Source organism: Lepus europaeus, chromosome 2 (genome assembly GCF_033115175.1).
Source record: "Lepus europaeus isolate LE1 chromosome 2, mLepTim1.pri, whole genome shotgun sequence".
NCBI lineage: Eukaryota > Metazoa > Chordata > Mammalia > Lagomorpha > Leporidae > Lepus > Lepus europaeus.
The window spans coordinates 169,981,764-169,998,904 of NC_084828.1; the positions used below are offsets into that span (position 1 = coordinate 169,981,764).

General features: G+C 41.2%; 1 protein-coding gene across 6 annotated transcripts in view; it reads right to left on the reverse strand.

Moving 5' to 3' along the window:
* CLASP2 (cytoplasmic linker associated protein 2) overlaps positions 1-17,141 on the reverse strand; it is a 215,516-nt gene that overhangs the window by 90,694 nt on the left and 107,681 nt on the right. For all 6 annotated transcript variants that reach the window (XM_062215855.1, XM_062215821.1, XM_062215831.1 and 3 more), the window contains 5 exons: positions 15,493-15,552; positions 13,194-13,271; positions 11,920-12,087; positions 8,734-8,789; positions 7,470-7,643 (listed from right to left, as the gene is read on the reverse strand). In XM_062215855.1, coding sequence (XP_062071839.1) covers positions 7,470-7,643; positions 8,734-8,789; positions 11,920-12,087; positions 13,194-13,271; positions 15,493-15,552 — 536 coding nt within the window. The remainder of the gene's footprint in view (positions 1-7,469; positions 7,644-8,733; positions 8,790-11,919; positions 12,088-13,193; positions 13,272-15,492; positions 15,553-17,141) is intronic.

A 17,141-nucleotide genomic window follows, 5' to 3' on the forward strand; every position in this document is an offset into this window, starting at 1 on the left:
TACTGCACGTACAAGCAGAGGGCTGCGTTCCCTAGCCCTGCTGTGTCGTAGGTGAGCTTCCCTAGGCAGACAGCCTGTGCACATGCTGCTGTACTTGGTTGCTGGAGGAAGCAAAGTCTCCCCAACACCACCGCTGGGAGGGAGAACTTGGGTCTGCACTTGGGACTTTGTCAGGCCACACAGTAAACCATTTCGCCCTCCCGATTCTGCTGTGCATCCTTCTGCTCTAATCAACTTTGGCCATGAGTACAGCTACTTCTGAGTCCTGCAAGCAAGTCCCCCGGTGTGAGCATAGTTGTGGGAAGCCTAAAACCATGTCCTACCTCTTGTACCCACTCAATGACTATTCTAAACCTCAAGCTATCCCTTAACAAATGATCTTGACTCTGAATCCTCAGGCAGAAAATCACAATGACCTCTCAATCACACTGTTCTTAATACCCACACTCCCAAAACATCCCATCCGAACCTGCCATGTCCTTCATTTCCTTCCCTCATAGCTCAGGGGAACTGGTGATGCTTCCACACCCAAGGTTAATCCCCTCACTACACCTGTGCACCCCATCCTTCATGCTTCCACAGCACTCTGGCCATGAACTAACTTTCCTCATCCTTTCACTTCTAGCTTTTCCTTCTCCACTAGTTACCATCTTAGTATATAAACATATTTAACTCCTCTCATCTTAAAAAACAATATTCACCTTTCAACTTGCTCCTCAACCAACTGAAATCTGACTCGTATACAATATAACCTCACTGAAACCATCTATTTTCATGAATTCTAGCAATTCTATAGACTCAGTTAAGAATAAATACTCATAAATATGCAAATATATATCAGGGTTTCCTTAATTAAATTATTGACTGTCTCATAACACACCAAACTTTCTCTGCAGATTGACGTTACAGGGCAATCATAAAAACATTTATGATACTCCTGCTGCCAAGAGATTCAGTACTTTAGGGAAAGCAGAAACAAATCAGTGGCAACTGCTTTAAGAAATACACTGAGTTTAATTTAAATTAGAGTAAGAACAATTTGTAATGAGTTCTAAATCTAATCTCCAGCATAGTGTGCTTTCTTTCACCCTAATCTACCTATTTGGCTGCCTACTACCTATCTCTCCCAAGCTCTACATGTAGCACTGTATTTTAACTCTTTCCTAAACCCTTCTAGTTTGATGTCTCACAGGGAAGTCAAACTCAAAATGCATAAAACACAACAAAGTTTCTTCAGTTCATCCCTCAACAATCTATAAATAGATTGAAACATGGGGTGGCGCTGTGGCGCAACGGGTTAAAGCCCTGGCCTGAAGCGCCAGCATCCCATTTGGGCACCAGTTCTAGTCCTGGCTGCTCCTCTTCCGATCCAGCTCTCTGCTGTGGCCTGGGATAACAGTACAAAATGGCCCGAGTCCTTGGGCCCCTGCACTCATGTGGGAGACCTGGAAGAAGCTCCTGGCTCCTGGCTTCGGATCAGCACAGCTCCGGCCGTTACAGCCATCTGGGGATTGAAACAGCAGATGGAAGATCTCTCTCTGTTTCTACCTCTCTTTGTAATTCTGTCTTTCAAATAAATCAGTCTTTTAAAAAAACAGAGACTTTGTACAGAAAAAATATACCTCTGGATATTTGGTACGTAGCAGGATGCCTGGGAAAAACTTCCTAGAAATGAATGGGAGGCTCCCTCTGATCCATACACATTTCCTAACCCTACTCTTGTGTCTTTTTTTTTTCCTTTTTTTGACAGGCAGAGTGGACAGTGAGAGAGAGAGAGAGACAGAGAGAAAGGTCTTCCTTTTTGACGTTGGTTCACCCTCCAATGGCCACTGTGGCCGGCGCACCACACTGATCCGAAGCCAGGAGCCAGGTGCTTCTCCTGGTCTCCCATGCGGGTACAGGGCCCAAGCACCTGGGCCATCCTCCACTGCACTCCCTGGCCACAGCAGAGAGCTGGACTGGAAGAGGGGCAACCGAGACAGAATCCGGCGCCCCGACCAGGACTAGAACCCGGGGTGCCGGCGCTGCAGGTAGAGGATTAGCCTATTGAGCCGCGGCGCCGGCCTAGTCTTGTGTCTTAACTGGGCTTCCCTTGGCAGAAGGTCCATGCAAATGTTGCTGCATTTCATTGTTGAAGGATGCAAAGACTCCCCAACACCACCTTTGGGAGGGAGGCAACGTGGAAGAAAACAGAGCCCACCAGATGCACGTCCACGAGAGCACCTCAAAAACACCTGTGGAGCATGTTGTTAAGAGGGAGTTAGGCAGGCATTTGATGCATATGCATTCACTGCACACTGGGAGTCCCTGGGCTCAAGAGCCAGCTCTGCTTCCAACCCAGCTTCCTGCCAACCCGGCGAGGCCATGTGATGGCTCAAATACTTGGATCCCTGCCCTCCACATGGGAGACCAGGACTGAATTCCAGGCTCCAGTCTTGGGCTTGGCTCTGCCCTAGCTGTTGTAGGCAGTTGGGGGATGAAAACAGTGGAAAGACCTCTCTTCCTCTTTGCCTTTCAAATAAATTAATATAATAATAGTTTATTCTGGTAAAAAACACTGGAATCCAGGTATACTTGTGTAAGAAAGCTGCATGAGACACAGAAGGGTGGAGTGGTGTGAAGGAAGGGAGCGATCCTGGAAACGGACACAGGATAGCTGACTGCCCCTGACTGTGAACCTGGCCAGATAAGGAAAACTAGAAAGGGGGACACCTTTCCCTTCTGTAATGCAACAAACCTGAATTCAAATCTCAAAGAACCAAAATAAGTAAGTCAATCAAAAACTTAATATATAATTCACATGTACCATAAAATCCACCCTTTTATACTATTTGGTATTTTTAACATCTTTATAAGATTGTACAACCCTCAATATTACCTAATTCTAGAACATTTTCATCACATAATCATATCCTAGTCTTCATTCTTCTAATTACTGGAAATAATATATTTACTTTGATTCTGGGATTTGTATATTTTAGCCCTTTCAAATAATTGCAGTCACGTAATATGAGTACCCATGTGCTGCTGGTGTCTAGTTTCACAGTGATGTCAAGGTTAACCCATCTTGTAGCATACGTTATCAGTTGATGGATATTTAGGTTGTTTCCAATTGCTGCCTATTACGAACATTCATATCCATGTTATTGTGAGAACATATGTTTTCATATCTCTTGGGTACACAGCTAGGAGTAGCAATGATGGGCCACATGGTAATCCTATATTTAACTTTTTGATGAATTGCCGAACTGTTTCCCAAGTGACAGCATATTTCCACCAGCAGTGTATGAGGGTTTTCCACACCCTCACTGCATTGGTTACTGTCTTTTTGATTGCTGCTGTGCTAAAGGGTATGAAGTGCTATCTCATTGTACTTTTGATTTGCATTTCCCAAATGACTAATGATGTTGAGCATGTGTTCAACACATATTTTGTGTGGTTACTTAATCTGTTTATCTTCTTGGAAGGAAAGTTTATTAAAATTCTTTGCCCATTTGAAAAATATGGTTGTCTTTTATTAATACATTCTAAGAGTTCTTTGCACCATTTGGGATACAAGTCCTTCATCAGCTGTATGTTCCACAAATATTTTGTCTAATTCTGTGTGCTGACTTTTCACTTTCTTCACGTGTCCTTTGAAGCACCAAAGCGTTTAGTTTTAATGAAGTCCAATCTACTTATCTTTCTTGTTGTTGTTGTTACCTGCATCTTCGGCCCAGTCATATCTAAGAAACCACTGCCTAATTCAAAGTCATGGAGATGTGTGCACAGTTTTAGTTCTGACATTGGAGTTTGTGAGGCAGGAGTCCAAATTAATAGTTCTGCATCCGACTGCTCCTTCTGCACTTGACAGTCTCGGCATTCTTGCTGCAAATCTACTGTCCATGAACGTGTAGGCTTCTCTCCGGACTCTCGGTTCTCTCGCCGGTCGAGGTCTAACACTGGCACCACGAGGACCTGATTACTGAGCTCTGCAGTCATAGCACCACGAGGACCTGATTACTGAGCTCTGCAGTCAGTTCTGAAACTGTCGAGTCCTCCACTGGCTATGATCACTCTTCAAGCTTACTTCGGCTATTCTGCACCCCTGACAGCTCAGGATCAGTCTGTCAATTTATATACAAAGGCAACCTATGGGGACTGCATTGACCATACAGACAGATTTGCCACCAAAACAATCTTAATTTTTAATTAAATTTAATTTAAAAATAATATTTTAATAAGTTTTAATCTATGAACCTGGGATGTCTTTCTATTTATTTAGGTCTTCTTTAATTTCTTCTAAGAATGTCATGTAGTTTTCAGTGTACAAGTCCTAAACAAATCTTCTGTGATTATTCCTAAGTATTCTATTCTTCTGGATGCTACTGTAACAGCTTCCCTTATTTCACTGTGGAATAGTTCATTGCTAGTGCTCAGAAATGCAACTAATCTTTCTGTACTGATCTTGAATCCTGGGATTTCTTAGAATCCCATATACAAGATCATGTTTTCCTTCTTTTTTTTTTTGCAACCTGGATAACCTTCTACTTCTCTTGCTTATCTAATTCTCCAGGCTAGACTCTCCATGATAACGCTGGATTACAAAGGCTGAGAGCGGAAGTTTTTGTCTCATTACTCACCTTAGGGAAGAGTAGTCAGTATTTCATTATCAAGTATTACTCTGGCTGTGGATTTTTCAAAGAGGCAGGCTTTTCATCAGGTTCAGAAAAAGGTACCTTCTATTTGTCACTTGTTGAGTATCGTTTTTTATGACAGGGTGTTGAATTTTGTCAAATGGTTTTTCAGTGGTTACTGAGATGATCGTGTGGATTTTGTCCTCTGTCTTCGAGTATGGTGTCTGACACTGTTAGGTTTTCACATATTGTATTCCTAACAATGTAATCTTTTTAAATAGAAAACTTTTCTTAAAATTAAAAGCACTAATCAACCTACTGTTAACATGTTTGTATACATCCTTCTAATTCTTCGTCAATGAATATTTTACACAAAAGTGGTGAAATTACCACACATTATTTGGTAGCCTCTATCATTTGAGGACTGTTGAAAATACAACTTGGGGCCGGTGCTGTGGCTTAGTAGGTTTGGTCTCCACCTGTGGTGCAGGCAACCCATATGGGCACTGGTTCGAGTCCTGGCTGCTCTACTCTGTTGATGGCCCAGGAAAGCAGCAGAAGATGTCCCAAGTGCTTGGGTCCCTATACCCACGCGGGAGAACTGGAAGAAGCTCCTGGTTTCGTATCTGCCCAGCTCTGGCCATTGCGGCCATTTAGAGACTTAACCAGTGGGTGGAAGACCTCTCTCTCTATCCCTCTCTTTGTCTGTAACTCTGCCTCTCAAATAAATAAATCTTTATTTTTATTTTTATTTTTTTTGACAGGCAGAATGGACAGCAAGAGAGAGAGACAGAGAAAGGCCTTCCTCTTCCGTTGTTTCACTCCCCAATGGCCGCTGTGGTCAGTGTGCTGCGGCTGGCGCATCGTGCTGATCTGAAGCCAGGAGCCAGGTGCTTCTTCTGGTCTCCCATGCGGGTGCAGGGCCCAAGCAGTTGGGCCATCCTCCACTGCACTCCCGGGCCATAGCAGAGAGCTGGCCTGGAAGAGGGGCAACTGGGACAGAATCCGGCAACACGACCGGAACTAGAACCTGGGGTGCCAACACCGTAGACGCAGGGTTAGCCTATTGAGGCACAGTGCCGGCCATAAATAAATCTTAAAAAAAAAAAAAAAAAGAGGAAAATGAAAACTTGCTAATGGCTACACAGCACACATAAGGATATATCATAATTTGATCATTTGGTCTTTGTTATGTACTAAAGTTAACTCTAATAACATATTATGAAAAACATAATGAATTTTTTAACTTTCCTGATATAATTATCTGGACACTGGATTCCCTGGTTAAAAATCCTGAGCATTATAAATTTCCCCATGGGTATTACAAAGTAGTCATGTAGCAAAAGATGTCCCATAATTAATTCACATCAGTATTGCTTGATAAGGTTCTACTTACTTTCTTGTCAGTAGTTGCCTTTGACCTTAACCTTCTTGTTAAATATATAGGTCTTCCAATTTGTATTTGTTTGCAGCTGAAGGTTTAACATTTGTTCTGATGTTTACTTGCAATTTTGAATGAGCTTTTCTTGACATATGTAGAATTTTGCTCTATAAAAATAAGCATGGGGCTAGTGTGGTGGCACAGCAGGTGAAGTTGCCACTTGTGATGCCGGCACCTCATACTGGAGTGCCAGTCTGAATCCTAGATGATCTGCTTCCAATCCAGTTCCCTGCTAATGCACCTGGGAAAGCAGCAGAATATGGCCTAAGTACTTGGGTCCCCATCACCCACATGGGAGACTGAAATGTAGTTCCTGGGTCCAGGCTCTGGCCTGGTCTAGCCCTGGCTTTTACAGCTATTTTTGCAGTGAACCAGAAAATGGAATATATTTATCTATCACTCTGCCTTTAAAATAAATAATTTTTACAAAAAAGTTCATCTATTTCTTCACAGACTTGAAAAACTTCTTGACATCGTAACTTTTTGTAGTATGTGGCAAAAACTTTTTCCTTTTAAGTTTTCAACAGCTTGACTTCAAATTTTCAGACTTTAACTTCAAGAGACTTTTCCTTCACTGTTTGTTTTTGTGCTTAGAAATGTCTTCCCTAACTTGAGATTATATGAATAGTCATCTAAGTTTTCCTCAGGTTGTTTTATATTTTTGTTCAACATCTTAGTCAACTAAAATATATTTTTACCTGGTGTATAAAACAGTTTTAATTTAATTTTATATCAGGTTCATGTGTCTAAACATCATTCACAAAAGAATTTATCTATCCTTCCTCAGCCCCTATGCCAACTTTATCAAATATTACATTCATACCTAAAATCTCTGTGTTCCAATGATTTGCTTACTTAGTGTTCTAGCAGTATTACCCAAGAGAAAGAAAAATGAAGCATGAAACAGAGAAAAACAAGACAGATACTCAATCTTAAACTTTAAATTGACAGACAGAAAAAACATCAAGAAACCAAACTCTGAATAGTTTTTGGAATATTAAGCTTGGATTAGACACAGAAGAGCTTTTCGGCTCTACCATATCCCCCAAAGGCTTTACATTTTTGGTAAAGGAGTAAGGGTAGCAGGAAGAAAACAGAGAAGTTAGATGCACAGTCAAGCCCGTTGCAAACTCCTTCAGTAACCACTGGCTGGATGGGGCAGAAGTGCAGGCATAAACATTCTATCAGCAGTCATGGAGTCAACGTCGTTTCTTTGACCAAGATGATTATAAGGACATGGCAAAAAGGGAACACAAAGCAGCTCAGTTACCGCAGAACTGTGCCCCCATAAAGAATCATATTAACACACAGGGACTATCTTTAGGAAGAATGAACTAGAAATGACTAAGCTCTTGTCTTTACAGAGACCAAGGAGAGAACACTGCAAGCAGGAACATAATTAGATGTCTTACCTAGGGAAGCATAGGAACCTGGATTCAGGGCACCTGCCCCCAACCGCCCACTTCGCACAGACTGTCCGGAAGCATGATGTGCCTTGGCACCAGCAGCAGCATTCACATCAATGTCACTTCGTGAACGCTGCAGACTTCCTGGAAGGGAACTGGCTTTGCTGCTACCTGCTGATACTAGGGAAAATAAGCAAAGTTAATCTTTAGTACTCAAATCACCGTAAACAGTGTGAAAATTCTATAAACTTGAAATCATCCTGCAATAATCTGCAACGACAGGAAGCAGTGATCAAACGAACAGTGCCATAAAGTACTTTGAAGACAGCATCCCCGAATGTTGGCCCAACTAAGCTTTCCTGGGCAATTATCTATCTCCCTGCCTCACTTTCTTCTCCCATAAAGTGGGAAAGTGATAACATTTTGATTAAAAGTTCACAAGAGTATTTCATAGAGGAGGAGGAGATGTTTTTGACTGATTTGTGAAAATGAAGCATTACAGAGGATAAACACATGAGAGCATTATTGTTTTTTACTATTAAAAGTTGGAAAAGTAGTCCAGGAGTAGGGATATTCAAACATAATGGAGGTTCTGCTGCTCTCAGGCAATGCAAATTAAGTCATTAAATTCCTGGTCTTTAGTTTTATTTATTTATTTGAAGGGCAGAGTTACACATAGAGAAGGAGAGGCAGAGAGAGAGAGAGGTCTTCCACTTGCTGGTTCACTCCCCAGTTGACCACAACGGCTGCAGCTGTGCCAATCTGAAGCCAGGAGTCAGGAATTTCTTCCAGGTCTCCCATGTAAGTGCAGGGGCCCAAAGACTTGGGCCATCTTCTACTGCTTTCCCAAGCCACAGCAAAGAGCTGGATTGGGACTTAAGTAGCCGGGACTATAACTGGTGCCCATATGGGATGCCAGCACTGCAGGTGGCGGCTTTACCCGCTGTACCACGGTGCCAGCCCCTAGTTTTTTAATTTTAAAAAAGAGGAGTTTTACAAACTCTTGTCGCAATCCATTAAATCATGAGTAGGTAATGACCAGAATTTTAAAGAAATGAAATGCAAGATAAAGAGTATGTCACCAGCGACTCCACAGAACTTTGGCTTATACTTGCTACGTATGCACTGTACATTCAAAGGTGGAGTGTGCGTGTGCGGTATTGGGTTATCACACAGAATTATTTCCCACTGTGGACCACATCAAAACAGTTTAAACGTTACTACATTAGAGATAAAATGGGTTATGATTCTTATTTACAAAAGCAATTACCTCTTCCAGCCACAGCTGATGGATTTGCTGTAGACCATTTGGAAGAAAAAGGGCGACTGGAAGATACAAGAAGATAATTTGTCATTCCTTTGATAATAACTAGACACACTACTGAGTTTTCTTAAAAGTTGAGGAACTTCTAATTTTAAGTTTAGTTTTTAAATCATGTTAGAATAGTTCTCAAACATATGTATGACATCACATATGAACGGCTTCTCAATTAGCCTTGAGATACAATTAAATAACTGGCAATGAACAGAGTCTGCAAAGCGCTAAGACACAGGAACCAGGTAGCTTTAGTTCACTCTGGGTCTCAGCCACCTCACAATGTGCACCACAAAGGACTCAATAATAGCACTGTCAGCACTTTGTGTATCCTGAGATATTTTACCTAGAAGGAGAAAGAGGCAATGATATTACTAGCACATAGGCAACTAAGCGTAGCCAAAGTCCTTCCCAGATAAGCCATAATGGTTGTGGCCACTGGAAATCCATGCAGTTCCCAGGTACACATCACACTCCTCACACACAGTGCTGTTGACTGTTACGTGTGGGACAATAAAAATAATGCTATGAAGCACTACTGAGGATAACATATATGATTAAAGAATGATGTTAGCAAAACATCTCTAGGCACTCAAAGGATCTATCATCTGTCTAAACAACTTTCTTATTTATCTTTAATTACAGTAGTACTCAACTGCCCACAGAGAATAATTCATCTAAGTAAGCAGCAGATATTTGCAAAGTATACATGTACCTGTAAGTTTTAAAGGGTAATGAAGGGGAGAGACTCAAAATTCTCCAACAGGTTAATGCCAGATATAGAAAAATATTCCTCAAGTTACAAATGATGGGGCCTGCACTGTGGTGTAGTGAGTTAAGCTGCTGTCTGCAATGCCAACATTCCATATGGGCACTGCTTTGAGACCCACTGCTCCACTTCCAATCTAGCTCCCTGCTAATGCGCTTGGGAAAATAGTGGAAGATGGCCCAAGTGCTTGAGTCCCGCCACCCACAAGGGAGACCTAGAAGAAGCTCTGAGCTCCTGTCTGGGCCTGACTCAGCCCCGGCTGTTGTGGCCATTTGGGGAGTGATCTAGCAGGTGGAATATTCTCTGTCTTTCCCTCTCTGTCATTCTTTCAAACAAAATAAATCTTGGGGGAAAAAAAAAAAAAAAAGTGAACCAGTAGATAGAAGTTACAGTGACAACTTTGGTAGTGTTTTTTTTTTTTTTTTTTTTTTCTTTTTAAATGCAGAATGACAGGGAGAGGGGAGAGGGGAGAGGGAGAGAGAGGGAGGAGAAACAGAGATAGAAGCAAGATTGCATCTATTGGTTCACCCCGCAAATGGCTACAACAGCTGGGGGCTGGGCCAGGCAGAGGTCAGGAGGCTGGAACTCCATGAGGGTCACTCAGGCCATCTTCTTCTGCTGTCTCAGGTGCCCCAAGAAGGGAGCTGATCAAAATCAGCACACATATGAGATGCCAGCATCACAGGTGGCAGCTGGACTCATGTGCCACAATGGTGGCTCCAGGAGTGGTCACTAAGTCTATATTTTAGAACTTTCTCCTAAAATTATTATCCTATTAAACTGAAGCAGATCACATCAAGGTTTACTGAATTTAGGGATGTTTGTATTTAAAGATATTAGAGACAGATAAAATATCTTCCTTAGAGCCTTGCTACTCCAATATGTCCCATGGACAAACAGCGTTGATATCATACAGGAGTGTGTAAACAGTGCAAATTTCAGGCCTACCTCAGAGCCACGGAATGAGATTCTGTAATCTAACATCATTTTTGAGGTGATTTGTATGCATGCACTTTAAAGTCTCAACACAAAAAGAAACAAAAAAAATCGGGGAAAAAAGCAACGAAGAGTTCATTTGAGGTGAGGGGCTTACTGCAAATTTAAACAGAAGTTTAAGTAGGAATTTAGATGTAAGTTTAGATGAGTCATTATTCCTACAATAATTATTTTTTGAAGTCAAATAATACCTCCTTTTATTCTGAAAACTTACAAGAAACCGAACTTTAGTATAGGATTCAGACCCTGTGAGCAACTCCCTCAACTCTGCGATGCATGTATCTCACTTGGTTCACCCCAATCCAGTTCTGCAGCAAAGCTGCCAAGGGAACGAGCAATTTTCACAGGGGGCAGGGTCCCAAAGAGAAATCATTACAGAAAGGCATACTGACATTCTGTGAGCTGGCCTTCCCTGGGGAAATCTTCAGACAGATGACAGAGGCAAGAGGCCAAGAAAATGGACAGAAGCAAAAAAATGCATCAAAGATTTTAGAAATATCATCAATCCAGAGAGATAGAAAATAGGGTTACAGACATCAAAGCAACAAGGATTTAAGGTAACCCATACCACAATGCATATGGAGTTACAGAAAAGTGAGAAGCTAGATCAATTTGCTCCTTTCAAGGATTTCTGGAATTGTTACGTCACGCATACAGAGGAGTTTTTTTCCCCCCTCTTCTAAAGATTCATTTTATTTATTCAAAAGGCACAGTTAGAGAGAAAGAATGAGGAAGAGATCTTCCATCCACTGGTTCACTCCCCAGATGACTGCAATGGCTGGGCTAGGGCAGGTCGAGGCCAGGAGCCAGGAACTCCGTTCAGGTCTCCAAAGTGGGTGCAGGGGCCCAAGCACTTGGGCCATCTTCCACGGCCTTTCCAGGTGTACTAGCAGGGATCTGGATCTGAAGAGGAGCAACTGGCTGAACCAGCACCCACATGGAATGTTGACGTCACAGGCTACAGCTTAATCTGCTGCACTATAACACCATTCCTAGTTGCACAGTGTTGAACTCTGAAGATGACTTCTGAACCTCCATTACAGTTCATCCATTAAAATACCTTGGAAATGGGCTACTTACTGTATGAATTATTTTTGCAGTACTTAAAAAATGCACATAAATCAGTACTTAGCTGACTTTCACAGATATGAACAATAGAAACAAATGTGAATAACTATACTCTTTACTCAAAGACAGTAAGTTAACGTTAGCATGCAATTGGACCCCTGACACAACAGACCAAAGAAAACAAGTACATTAGATTCCTCCATTCTTTCAAGGTTTTCTAGGAAATCAAGCAGATACTCAACCATCCAACTGAAGGAACTAAAGACGGGGAAAGAAAGAACTCAGTAATTATTGTTTATTGCTCTTACTTGAGACTTTCTTGTGAGCTAGATGAGGACCTGTCTGATTGTGGAAGAGATGCTACACTGCCAGAACTCTTTAAGTAGGTTTGAAGACTCTTCTGATAAGATGGCTCAAGGGAATTATACAACGTTTCAGCTTCGCCAGGAAAGTGGTTTCTAAGACCCATATATGTCCTGTAAAAGAAAGAAAAGAAATTAAAACACATGAAGAAATAGCTTTATATGATTAGACAGTACAGAATATGTACACATTCGAGAAGGTTGAATAGGCATTTAATATATGTGCTATGTGTCAAGTCAATACTTTTTAAATTTAACAGGCCTTTCATCAAAGAAGGATGTACTTTTCTCTGAAGGGAGGAGAGAACTTCCACTTTGCTTATGGCCTTGTCTAAATACTGACGGAAGCTTCCACAGCCTAGGCAGCTCGTGTCAAGAGCCTCAGGCGATCACTGACGTCATACATAAGAGTGTTAATTGTTTAATTAACTGTGCACTTACTTACATGCAGAACCTCTGTCCTCACTGAGTTGTATTATGAGAATTAACTGTAAACTTGGTCTCATTTTTTTATGTGTTTGTGTGTGCAAATTGTTGAAATCTTTACTTAGTTTAGAGTTGGTCTTATGCATATAAAGTTAACTGAAAATGAATCTTAATAGAGAATGGGACTTGGAATGGGAAAGGGAGGAGGAGGTAGGGTGGGAGTAGGAGTGGGAGGGTAGGTATGGTGGGAAGAATCACCATATTCCTAAAGCTGTACTTATGAAATCTGTATTCCTTAAATAAAAGATTTCTTTGGGGAAAAAATAAATTTAACAGGCCTTTCAAAAAAGCAATTTCAGTTCAAAACCTGGCTGTGCCAAATATAGTTTATGGAACCTTGGGTAAATCCCTAGCTCTCCAAACTTTGGTTGCCATCTATGGAGTTAATATCACCTCCATAGGGCCATGTTAGTATTAGAAAATAATGCATACCAAGTGCCTCACAGAGTGTCAGGTGCACAACATGCCTCAATAAATCATAGTTTCTTGTACTCACAATGAAAGTGGATCAGTTATAATGAAACAGGAATATTGATGAGTATAAAAATGACAATTTAAAGCAGGCTGTTAGATGTCTAGAATAGACTTACTGGAGAAAATCATCTCAATTTTACTGAAGGGCTAGTCAAGTAGAATATATGGTGCATGCCTGATATTTTCATTCTCTGTATACAACTCCTTTTAAAAAAAGACCAACATATATTTAAAAGGCACAAAAACACATTAAGACCTACTTTCTTGCTTCCACTCTTGCCTCAGCATCAGCATCATGAATTCCTTTCTTGATAGTTTCGACCAAGACAGCTGCATGTCTATTAAATAAACACATCTTTAGATTCACATATAAAGCTGTGTATTTCACCAAAAATAGTATTTATTGTCTATATGCTACATATCAATCACAAAGGGGTAAGTGAAGTAGAAAGATTAGTGAACAATAATAAATCTGAGATGGAAGGATTTTCTAATGATCTGCCCTATATTTCATGCACGTATGGTCCCCCTTCAGATAATCCAATCACTATAAATCTGAAGGAGACTATTTTTACAAGGAATGAAGATAGTGCATAAGCATACAGTACCTAAATTTTTAATTTTTAATGAATTAGAGGGTAAAAAGGAAAATCTTCCGTGCGGTTCTTTGCTGAACTACTACTTGCTGAGAATGTGATCAGTAATGGTCTCACTAAACTCAACAGCATCTGCCACAAGAGAACCTAAAGAAAACTTGAAATCGTACTATACATAATCAAACAACAAATTTTATTTAAAAAAATTAGCTGTGGACAGTTTTAAGGATTTCCATCAAAATGGAAAATCATTACACAGTACACAGTATACCAAACTTCAAATTTGAAACAAATACAAAATACAGCCATGTTGATGGTTAGGGACCAACTAACCAGCTGCTCACATCTGCCTCTTTCATTTATAGTAGAAATTATCCTTGGGGCCGGCATTGTGGCGTAGCAGGAAAAGCCAGAGCCTGCGACGCTGGCATCCCATGTGGGCAATTGTTTGAGTCCTGGCTGCTGCATTTCTAATCCAGCTCCTTGCCAATGGCTTGGGAAAAGCAACAGAAGATGGCCCAACTACCTGGGGCCCTGCCATCCACATGAGAGACCTGGAAGAAGCTCTCAGCTTTGGCCTGGCCCAGCTCCAGCTGCTGTGGCCATCTGGGGAGCGAACCAACAGATGGAAGCTCCCTGTCTCTGTTTCTCCCTCTCTGTGTAACTCTTTCAAATAAATAAATAAATCTTTAAAAAAATCTGCCCAATAAATACTAGACCTACAACGCCTGTCTGCCAGTATGGAGAAACTTTCTAACAAATCTCTTCTTTTTTTATACCTTTTTTTTTTTTTTTTTTGACAGGCAGAGTGGAGAGAGAGAGAGAGAGAGAAAGGTCTTCCTTTGCCGTTGGTTCACCCTCCAATGGCCGCCGCGGGCGGCGCATTGTGCTGATCCGAAGCCAGGAGCCAGGTGCTTCTCCTGGTCTCCCATGCGGGTGCAGGGCCCAAGGACTTGGGCCATCCTCCACTGCCTTCCTGGGCCATAGCAGAGAGCTGGCCTGGAAGAGGGGCCACCAGGATAGAACCCGGTGCCCCAACCGGGACTAGAACCCGGTGTGCCGGCGCCGCAAGGCGGAGGATTAGCCTGTTAAGCCACGGCGCCGGCCACAAATCTCTTCTAAGATCTCTTTCCTCTGGGCGGGCATTTGGCATAGTGGTTAAGATAATGTTTGGAATGCCCACATCCTGTATTGGGGTGCCTGGGTTCAAGTCCCAGCTCTGCTTCCAGCTGAAGCCTCCTGCAAATGTACATTCAGGGAGGCAGCAGGTGACAGTTCAAGGACTTGGGTTACACCACCTATGTGGGAGACCCAGATTGAGTTTTAGGCTATCAGGCATTTGAGGAATGAACCAGTAGACGGGAGGCTTCTCTGTTTCTCAAATAAAATAAAACAAAATAAAATAAATAAGCAACTTAATTATTTATTTAAAATATCCATTTATTTATTTGAAAAAGTTACACAGAGAGAGGTATCTTCCATCTGCTGGTTCACTCTGTAGACGGCTGAAGCCAGGACCTGAACCAGAACCCATATGGGATGCTAGCATCGCAGGTGGCAGCTTTATCCACTACCCCATGCTAGACCACATTTTTTTTCTTTAATAAAGAATATCTCTTTAATCTAAAAGGCTAACTCTTTCCCTTCCCTAAATCTTTAAAACACACACTAAACACTGACGGCACTTCAGGAAATCTCACATGACTAGAGATATATTTTCAAATTTTTGCCCAGTTCAGCTCGGAGTATGTTACATAACCCATTCTACTTAAGAGACTTTCACTGATTCCACAAAGAAAATCAGATCATTCATAGGTGCAGTGAAAAAGAGGAACACACGCCTACAGTTTTAAAGGAAAAACAACATGAATAACATTTATGGCCAAATGAGAAATAACTACCACTACCCACTTCTCAAACACTGAGGGCGGCCACGGGGAAGGGAAGGAGCAGCTATGCATACCTTTCTAAGGAATGAGTCTGCCACTCTTGCAACAACAAATCTAAAAATTCAAATGAACGCCTGCAAAATAAACGTGAATTTTAATTAAATGTTGTACTGACAAATGCATTAACACTAACATTCCTAATATTGAACTTTGACCCCCAAATTAAACCATAAGAAATGCTTTTAGATATTTTAATTGTGGAATTCTTGACTCACTTTAAGGATCCAAGTATTCCTATGCTAAATAATTCATAAAGATCTTAAGAGCCCCCCATAATTTTAACTAAAAATGTCTGTCAAATAGAAAATTTAACAAATTTTGTTAATTTAAAAAATATCTACTAAACATCTACTGTGCACTAGGCACTGAAGATATACAATGGTGAGTGAGAAAGATATGACAGCCTGGATCTTTAATTTCTACATTTTGTTTCTGTAAATCAAGTTCATATCATTTCTCCCAAGCCCTTCAGTCCTCAAGTTCTTTAACTGTCGTGTTCTTGAGCTCTTCTTTCTTGGCATTTAATAACATATTTCTGTCTTAATTTTCTTCCTTTATTAACATTTTTTTCTCCACGTTAAACTGGTGTTCACCTGGTTGGTACCAGTCTTAGTCCATTTCTCTTTTGACTTGGGCAACATCATCTGTACCCTTAGCTCCAATTATCAGACACAATTCTCACAACTAGTCCTGTATCTCAAGCACTGGTTTTCATTTCAGGTGTTCAAAGCTTCAACCAGATTATGGACATCTCCATACAAGCAGTGACTGAGAATTCAAACATAACATTCCAAAGACTTGATTCTTACCCTGTGAAATCCACTGTTTTAGCCCACATTAGACGGGCTGAGTGACAGAGTGGGACTTACACCCTGGCACTCTGACTCCAGAGCTCAGTCTGACTTGACACCACCCCATTATTCATACCCAATTTTTAAGATTCATTTAATACACATGAAATTTATTTTTCATTTATTAAACAAAATCTCCTTCAATCAATTACCATTTATACAGCTCTAGTTCATACTCTGCCTCTCCCTTAGGTAAATTATAACAATTGTGCCGGAGGACATCACATCTTTGAGTTCACAAAAAAATCTACAATTGTCAAAGACTCCTATCCCCCACGGACAACGTCAAAATTCCTCTTCATGACATTCAATGTCCTCCACAATACCACCTCAATCTACTCACCCAGCAACCAGCCTCTTCCCACAGAAACCTTTTAGACTCCGTGTTCTGGACTCGGGGGCCTATCTGATGGCTCCACAGCATGTGGCACAGCCTTAAATCTACACAGGCTGTATCTGATCCACTTCCCTTACCATTCATGGCCTGCTCCCTATATTCAAGCAATTCTATGATGCATTTCCTGATTCCTTCTTCTCTATCATATTTCTGTTTCTCAATGTAAAACAGGCCTCTTCTGTAAAGGCTGACTTTGTCGACTACTTCTTCCCCATCCACTCTTTTTTTTACTGCCCTTTACAAATGTAAACAATATTCTTAGCTTGTGCTTTATAAAACCAAGCTATTGTTCAGATTTGAGCTGTGGGCTATTGTTTGCTGATCGAGGTGAGTGAGAACTGCTGCCAAAACTGAATCCCTGAAAGGCAATGATCAAATCTTACTTAGCTTCTTCCTAACACTCAAGGTATTTAAG